At 48.1% G+C, this 8,591-nt stretch overlaps 4 protein-coding genes across 4 annotated transcripts; 1 reads left to right on the top strand and 3 right to left on the bottom strand.

Moving 5' to 3' along the window:
• Positions 1 to 630: 630 nt before the first annotated feature.
• SEPMUDRAFT_112073 (uncharacterized protein) lies at positions 631 to 1,517 on the bottom strand (the record flags this gene model as incomplete). Its single annotated transcript, XM_016900954.1, has 3 exons — positions 631 to 653; positions 725 to 1,321; positions 1,436 to 1,517. The coding sequence occupies 3 exons, from the start codon at positions 1,515 to 1,517 to the stop codon at positions 631 to 633; spliced, it is 702 nt and encodes a 233-aa protein (XP_016756147.1).
• Positions 1,518 to 3,632: 2,115 nt separating this feature from the next.
• On the bottom strand, positions 3,633 to 4,376 carry SEPMUDRAFT_129028 (uncharacterized protein; the record flags this gene model as incomplete). The annotated part of the gene is made up of 1 exon (XM_016902252.1): positions 3,633 to 4,376. The coding sequence occupies one exon, from the start codon at positions 4,371 to 4,373 to the stop codon at positions 3,639 to 3,641; it is 735 nt and encodes a 244-aa protein (XP_016756146.1). The 3' UTR covers positions 3,633 to 3,638.
• A 128-nt stretch (positions 4,377 to 4,504) lies between these two features.
• Positions 4,505 to 6,303, bottom strand: SEPMUDRAFT_152330 (2-Hacid_dh_C-domain-containing protein). Its single transcript, XM_016907380.1, has one exon. It carries the CDS (start codon positions 6,283 to 6,285, stop codon positions 5,344 to 5,346), a length of 942 nt encoding a protein of 313 aa, XP_016756145.1. The 5' UTR covers positions 6,286 to 6,303; the 3' UTR covers positions 4,505 to 5,343.
• A 282-nt stretch (positions 6,304 to 6,585) lies between these two features.
• SEPMUDRAFT_74702 (uncharacterized protein) lies at positions 6,586 to 7,814 on the top strand (the record flags this gene model as incomplete). The annotated part of the gene is made up of 2 exons (XM_016910077.1): positions 6,586 to 7,330; positions 7,393 to 7,814. 2 exons carry the CDS (start codon positions 6,586 to 6,588, stop codon positions 7,680 to 7,682), a joined length of 1,035 nt encoding a protein of 344 aa, XP_016756144.1. The 3' UTR covers positions 7,683 to 7,814.
• Between the last annotated feature and the right edge of the window lie 777 nt (positions 7,815 to 8,591).

The following is an 8,591-nucleotide window of genomic DNA, read 5'->3' as shown; positions in this document are numbered from 1 at the left end:
AGTATACAATATACGCAGCGGGCATAAACCAAGTTCTAGTAGAGAAAAGATTGGCCTCTACGTTAGCAAGATTAGCCGACGTTCCGTACTACTAACGGGCCCGCCCGTAGGATATATTATTGTAGGTATCGTAGGTATCGTAGGAAAAGTCTATATAGCAAGTAAGGTCAACCGGAACTACGTTACTCCGCGCCGAGCTATAACTCACACGCTGCGCTGTGACTCATACGTGCTTAGTCATCCGGATGCCCACCACACGTGCTTAGTCACTTCCGAATCGTCCTTTCAGATCGTCCTGTCCCTTGACTCTCGCTATACAGCGGGGAAAAACGAGAGGAGCGGTCGTATAGAGAGAGATGTAAGGGCAGGGAGTTCGTTCTTCCTTGCAACGTTTCACAACAACAACAACATCAGCTAAAACAACTGCCATCTACCCACCAAAACATACATATCTATCCATCTAGATACACACAACAATCGGGGCAAACCCCCTATTCCAGAGTAAATAGATGCATTCATCAAAACCTCTCTACTCATCCGCACCAAACTTCCTTCCTTCTCAGTAAACAGAGTCATTGTCCAGCATCTAGCTCTCTATAGCTTGAACTCGATTGAGCCTCCCTCTTCCTCTTAGTTGAAGTTGGCCTCCTCGGCTATATACAAATATGTGTTAGAAGAAGAGGTCATAAAGCCAGTAGAAGGAAAGAAGAAGGGAAAGGCTTACCGTTCTCAGGAGGCGTTACAGTCCTTTCAGTAAAATACTGGCGCTTCTCAAAGTTTCTCTCTTCAGCATTCTCCGGAGGCGTGACGGTTCGTCCAGTGAAATACTGCCTTTTCTCAAAATTCTTCTCTTCAGCATTCTCAGGAGGCGTAACAGTCCGTCCAGTGAAATACTGCCGTTTCTCAAAATTCTTCTCCTCAGCATTCTCAGGAGGAGTAACAGTCCTTCCAGTAAAATACTGCCGTTTCTCAAAGTTTCTCTCCTCAGCATTCTCAGGAGGCGTCACAGTCCTTCCAGTAAAATACTGGCGCTTCTCAAAGTTTCTCTCTTCAGCATTCTCCGGAGGCGTGACGGTTCGTCCAGTGAAATACTGCCTTTTCTCAAAATTCCTCTCCTCAGCATTCTCAGGAGGCGTCACAGTCCGTCCAGTAAAATACTGTCGTTTCTCAAAATTCTTCTCCTCAGCATTCTCAGGAGGCGTAACAGTCCGTCCAGTGAAATACTGTCGTTTCTCAAAATTCCTCTCCTCAGCATTCTCAGGAGGAGTGACAGTCCGTCCAGTAAAATATTGACGAGCTTCAATCTTCGCCCCGATCGCTGCTGATAATTTTTTTTCTTCTCGTTAGTTAGGATTCTCTCATGAGGTAAAAAAAAAAAAACTTTCAACGCGTATAGGTAAGGTAAGGATTGATTCTTGGAACCACCGCAACTTACACTCTCCGGTTACGGCCTGCAATGGAGCTGCAGAGGCAATAGCGATGACGCCTGAGAGGCATATAAGCTGGGAGAAAAGCATTTTTTCTTTTTTTGATACAAAAAAGTTTTATAGCAAAAAAGTGCTTCGTTTCGATCGATCTTGCTATAGGATAGTGATTTTTTGATGGACTGAGATAAATGCGAGAACCAATGCTTCCCAAGAGAAAGAGAGAGAGAGAGAGAGAGAAAGAGAGTAGACTTATAGCTCACTTTTTCAAGTCTCTCATCAAGCTCGCGATGACACCGTCGCCGTCGCCGCCGTTAGAACGGAAGCTAGGTAAGGATGGATGACTGCCTATCTATCTAAAATGTGATTGTGTGAGCTGGACCGTGATTGTGAGGCTCGAACCGAGACACTAGAAACGAAACTGTGCCTGTACAGTAGCCATTCGTGTTCGCCGCTGGTTTTTTGGTGACGCTGTTGCGCTATGTATTGCGAGTCTCTCTTTGTCCGAGGAGGAACCGCTTCAGCACACCACCTACCTTTAACTACCGCACTGGTAGTATACCGGGGATCAACAAGCAAGCGGGTGAAACAATTACGACTAGATTTCTCTGGCCCGCGGATTTGAGGAGATGTTGATGAAAGAGGGAGAGAGAGAGAGATCTGCCAGCAGCGAAGAAAAGTGGAATTTCATTTCCGGGTTTTCGGGATGATCTCTTCATCTTCTTCTCCTTCTTCTTCTTCTTCTTCTTTGAAACACATCTCTCGCCAACAACGAGCTCTTGGATCCATCCTGTGGAGCACAATCGATTAGCACTTGCAAGAAACCGAAAAACCGAGTAAGTGGTGCGTCGGTTATCGCAGGTACGTGCAGTAGACCGTAGAAGATTGCTCGCCACTCCAGCTTTCGCATAGGCGAAGTATCGCCAAAGGGCAGCTAACAGATCGTTAGTAGCTTGGACTATTTCCAAAGCGGCTTCTTCTGAGGCGGATTGCGAGTTGGAGAATTGTTGATTGGACTTCTGGGTTACTTATTATTAAGTGCTTAAGGGGCTCGTTCGTGAGATGATGATTCTTCTGCTTCGCTGCTCTTATTAAGTAGCTGTTCGATTACTACCACTACTACTGAGAGTAGGCGGACTCTGTAACAGAGCGAATTGGCATATCTGATCTGTAAAGCCCGAGGAGAGAATAGAAGAAAGTGGTCGATCCTGCTGCGAGGTGACCTTAGCGAAGCGTCTGCAGAAAGGGGTGTTTGTGATAACATTCTACCGCAACTTAGCCCGATGCTTAATCGAATTAGATATCAGAGGCTTTGGCCCAGCTATCATCAAAGAAGGACATGTAGTCTGTAGAACTAGCTGATGACACCTTACAAGCGGGAGTTCCGAGGCGACTACCCGATTGATTATCGGGTGAATTTCGTTTCTTTAGAAAGACACATGAGAGAGCCCTAGTAAGCCTCTTTTGTGCCGAAAAAAATAGTGCTTACTGACCTCCCCCCATCACATTCGTTCTAGAGCTATACTACAAAGAGGTTTATACAATCTTTCGAAACGATTCGGTTTGCGTTGTCGTATAGCGGATAATGAAGTAGCTTCACATCAGCTACCTCGCGAAGGCAAGGGTCTTCGTATTAGGCGGCTGTTCGGATATGGTACAAGCAGCGAGGTTGCGCTAGTTCTTGATGAATATTGTAGATGATCAGCTGCCTCTATCGTTCCGTAGTACCTCGAGGTCGTCAGCTAGGCAAGACAAATGCCTCTATCACACGCAGGGCTGGGATTCTCTGGAAAAATTCCTCCGACGAGTTGGGCTGAGCATCTAGCCGTCTCGCATGGCGAAGAATCAATTCGAGACTGAACTGCTGAAAACCGAGTAGTATGCTAGTAGTGCCTTAGACGTTTCGTCCATAGTCGATCGCTTGGAATGAATATAGGCAGTGTGCCAACGAGGGCACGCGAGGCATCACAAGCCGTTCCGGTGGGCGGGGTACTGGCGCAGGGTAAGGGATATATTTTGCAGCCTTGATCAACCAACTTCAGATGTCGTTCGAAGCAGCAGCAGCAGCAGCAGCAGCAACCCGCAGAACCTTTTATCCTCAAGAATTGGAATCTTGATGAAAACCGGTAACCCAAAAAAATCAAGAGAAACCCCCTCCCTTCCAAACAAATTCATTTGACATTTTATTTTTTGTTTTTTTTTTTCACAGTCGTTTTACAGAACCATCGCCAATCCAATCAACCCCAGACTCGCCATCACAGCAGTTTGCATTCCACCTGACCTCGACCAGCCTGCAACACCATCATTACTCTCAGCGGCAATCGTACAATTGCTATGCCCCACCAATTCCGGCTCAGTCATGGCAATAGCAAAACTCTGCACCGAAAATGGCAAAGTCGTACATTCTCCTTGCTCCGAAAGACAATTCCATTTCCGCGAAACTTCATCATTCTTGTCATGACAATTCGGCCCATTGAAAGTTTCAAATTCTAATCGTCCTCCAACAGCAACATTTCGTGATGATCCATTGCTGCTGCTGCTGCTGTTATTTCCCCTTCGATCATCATTATTATCATTATTATCATCATCGTCATAATTTTGCCCCATCAAACCAACCAACCCCGCCAAAGGATTTCTCACTTGCGTATAAAACACCCGACTATAATTTAAATTCGTGCTGAAGCCATGCGCAGTAATTGTATAATTCACACCGCACTGTTGTCCCTTTTCACATTTTTCGCCTTGTACAGTATAATTTGAATCCGGATCGCTGAAGGTGTTGCCGAGATTGAAACATGTGTGGCTCAGAGGGATCGTTCGGATCGAGATGGAAAGGGTAGTGTTGTCTTGATTTGAACGATCGGAGGAAGAATCAATATCGCTGCTGCTGCTGCTGCTGCTGCTGCTGCAATCTTCTGAGGCGGTGGATGCGAAAAAGGTAATGTTCATGAGAGCGGCGGAGACGTCGTTGCGGGAAAGGTCGGTGGACATGTCATCGTCGAAGGAGGTTTGCGCTGTCGTAATCAGGAAGGGCTGGAGGGCCAGAGCGGCAATGTATCGGGTGTGCATGGCGAGAATCTGGTGAGTGCTGCCGCTGTGGTGGGTATCGTTGAGAGTGTGGTTGTTATGGTTGTGGTTGTTGGCGAAATTCCCTCCCTGTGCATCCTTCTCAAGCGAAAGCGAAAGCCGCAAAGAACCGCGTATTCGTGTTCCTTAGGCGTGAAGAGAAACGGAAGCATGGCTAGAATGGAGTGTCTAGTGTTTGACAATAATGGCCTGTCCATGTTCGGCAAATAGCGGCGCCCATGACATGTAATCTTATAAGCTTCACTTCCCTGCAAAAAATGTACCAGGTGCCGGTAGCGAGGTTTCTTGGCGTCAAATTGGTGTTGCTTCTTCGAGAATGACGCGAAGGAGAGAACTCCGGACATGTCACTCTCTTTCTCTTGTGCTGGGTTGGATGCATCAGATCAGATATAATATAGACTCTGAGGCGAGATTTTTTAGTGCAAGCCAGTATGATCTGATTGCCAGACTATATAGCTACAAAAAAGCTCGGGTTTGTGTAGCCCATCCTGAGATGATCCCAGGAACTAGCATATATGATAGATCGTTATATATCATGCTAACCCAGGTGTCCGAGAGATGCTTTCTGACATGTGGATATTTGGTACTTATCTGTCGTGAGGGTGCGAGACCGGAGCCAGATATCGAGCGACATATTGTAGGGGTTGTTGGCATGCTACAACGACTTTCGAGCAAGTAGTCGGAGTCTGGGAGGTCTCAAAAAGTGAAGTGGTATTGTGAGCGGCCATTTCGTGCAGTGTATCCGGAGCGGGCCATTTCGCGCAAGATTTACGAATGGTGATGATCTGGGGACTCAGAGCCTCGCACGGCTCTGCTCTCCCAGTGATGATTGTCAGGCGACATTCTTCAGTTCCTGACCAGCCATGAATCTTCGCAAGTTCTCGGCAATCAGGCCTTCACTACCTTGGGGTCGTCCACCGGCAGCATGGGGACTAATAATCGTGTTGGGAGTCTTCCACAGCCTCGACTCCTGTTGTAAGGGCTCCTTTACGAACACGTCCAGAGCCGCGCCGCCGATCTGCCCAGACTCCAGGGCATCGGCGAGAGCCTCCTCATCGATGCTGGTGCCACGACCGACGTTCACTACCCACGCGTGATTTGGCAGTAATGCTAAGCGCTCCTTGTTCAACACGTTCATGGTGCTGTCGCTTCCTGGCAGGATCATGACTAACGCGTCAGTCTTTCGCAGTTGCTCGTCAAGCTGTGTCTCATCGATGACCTGCACCCCATTTCTGATGCCAGCGGAGCGAGCTACACCAGTCACAGTTGAACCCAAGCTGACCAGATGTGGCGTCAAAGTCTTGGCGATGTTTCCAAATCCCCAGATGAGCACATTCGCGCCTCGCAAGCTGGTAAACTTCCCCTTAGGTCGGTCCGGCTGGGGCCCTCCCAGGTGCTGAGGCCATTTCGCTTGTACTTGAAAGTCACGCATTTCGAAGAAGCGTCTTGCGGCGTTCAGTAGCAGAGCCAGCGTATGCTCGGCTACAGTGTAGTCGTGTAGGCTGGAACCGGTGGTCACCGTGATGGACTTGGAAAACCCAGCGCTGAAGACGTCATTTGGCCCAGCAGCGAGCGATTGGATCCATTTGATGTTCTTCATCCGCGATGCTGCATCTTTGAGGTTTTCAGCAGTGTTTGTCCAGGTGATGAGGATTTCCGCATCAATGAGATCCTCTGGAATGAGTTCTTTGACATTGTAGGCGTGGTACGTGGTAGCGAACCCCTTGAAAGAGTCCACATCGAGCTCGAGTGAAGTTGGATAGAGGAGCTTCATCTTGGTCGGAAGTGGTAGAGTCCAGGTAGTGGTGGCGGTGGTGGTGTTGGTGTTGGTGATGAGAGATGTGAGAAGAAAGTGAAGTGAAGTGATATGAACCAACTGTACCTTGTGCAGTGTCGGGATTTGAGCTCGGGCAGCATCGGCATTTGTCGGCAGCGGGGGTGGGTCTCCTCCAACCGGGGACGGTAAGTAAGCACGGGGACGGTACGTTGGTACATCAATCAAGTGTTCTTCACTTGGACATCAATCTACATCCAATTTCGGGGTCTCTCCACAAGTCTTCGCCAGACCAACAGTATGGCAAACCTCGTAGAGCTGGACTCGGTCGAGATTCTCGTGGTCATCGATAATGAACTCGACCCCATCAGTGCCTCGCCCAATCCAGGAGTAGTGCAAAGCGGTAATCTCAGAGACATTGCCTTCCGCGAAGAGCCACAGCAGCCCGATGCAGACAGCGAACCGTATCGAGAAGCCAAGATGGAGAACATTTGCTGCTCTGCACATGGTCTCTCCCTCCTGATTACCGGCATCCGAGGCAGTCAGAAGCATACCATCTTGTTCGACACGGGGCCAGAAGAGCGAGCATTTGAACTCAATGCCACCCGCCTCCGTGCTGACGTGGGATCGATCGAGAGGATCCAGCTCTCTCACTGGCATCGCGATCACTCGGGAGGTATGCTGAGGGTATTGAGCATGATCGACGATGCTCGAAAGAAGTCTAGCAGCAGCAGCAGCTCTCCTGTTGTGGTCGACTTGCATCCTGATCGACCTGCTCTCAGAGGCGTGAAAGCTCCATCTGTGGGCGTGACTATCGCATTGGGAAAAGATCCGACCTTTGAAGAAATCGAGGCTGCCGGTGGGAAAGTCGTGAAGAGCGACCGGGCTCATGCTGTGCTAGATGATATGTTTCTCATCTCGGGAGAAATCCCACGAGTGACTCCGTACGAGAAAGGTCTCAAGTATGGAGTGAGGCTTCAAGACAAACAATGGATCGAGGACACTCTCATGAAAGATGAGAGACTTTTGATGTGCAAGGTCAAAGGTATTGCTTGAGAGAGGTGTAGTCATCACGAAAAACTTCCAATAGCTGACTTCCTTTTGTAGGCAAGGGAATCGTAGTCTTCACAGGCTGCAGCCATGCCGGCGTGGTGAATGCTTCCCGACACGCATTCGAACTCGGCGCTGGCACGCCTCTCTACGCTGTCATGGGCGGCTATCATCTCGCAGATGCAGAGCCTGCTCATATCCAGAGTACTGCAGCGGATTTGAAAGCATTGGATGTCCAAGTCTTGCTCACAGGTCACTGTACCGGCTGGCGTGCAAAGTTTGAGATTCAGAATCAGATGCCGGGACGCCTGGTTCCATCATTTGTTGGCTCAAAGTTCGTGATATGAGACTACCTATGTTATTGAACACTGTCTTGAACAGATAGCCTCCAAGTGTGCTGCTTTCTGCTGATGAATGAAGCCGGCGTGTGAACACTTCACTGCAGTCCCAAAAGACAGGTACATCAGAGTGCGTGTGGGGGAGAGAGAGAAAGAGAAACACCACCTCTCCAATCAAAGCCACGCCTCAACTCACCACTCATCAGCACACCCCATCCCATATCCCCATCGTCCATCCATTCACCCAATCCTGCCAATACACTTTATACCCCCTTTTCATAAGGTAGGTAACAAACCGAAATCTCTCCAAGGCTGATGAAAATCAGCCGGAGCTTTTTTTTTTTTTTTTTTTTTTTTTTTTTTTTTTTTTTTTTTTTCAAATCCCACTTCAAAATCAATTTATACAAGGATGATGAGAAAACCATAATAAAAATAGACTGTAAAAGGAGACACAGCGCGAGACAGCGCGAGAGACAGCGACAGCGAGAGAAGAGAGGAGAGGAGAGAAGAGGAGAAGAGGAGAAGAGGGAGAAGAAGAAAAAGAAGATTAGAGAGAAAAAACAATCGACCCCAATTTTTGGTTTTTTTTCTACCTATTGCTAGATGGAAGCCGCGCCAAGCCCGAGCAACCCGAGGAATAAGAGGAATGAGAGAGAGAGAGAGAGAGAGAGAGAGAGAAATTCTGAATTCTAGACCAGGACAGGACAGGACAGGGATAAGGCTCGTATTCACTCTTTTTTTTTGGCATTGGCATTTGGTATAGACGATGGAATTAGAGAGGTAGAGAGGTATCTTAGAAAGTATTGCGGGGTTTTTTTCTGTTTGTTAGAAATCTGGAATAATAATAAGTTTTGGAAACGGGGAGGGGGTTTTAGGAGGCTTTAAGGAGATAGCTTAAGAGGAGATGGATATATATAA

The sequence above is a fragment of the Sphaerulina musiva genome, assembly GCF_000320565.1.
Source record: "Sphaerulina musiva SO2202 unplaced genomic scaffold SEPMUscaffold_13, whole genome shotgun sequence".
NCBI lineage: Eukaryota > Fungi > Ascomycota > Dothideomycetes > Mycosphaerellales > Mycosphaerellaceae > Sphaerulina > Sphaerulina musiva.
The sequence above is the reverse complement of the archived record's forward strand: the minus strand, read 5'-3'. Positions and strand labels throughout refer to the sequence as shown.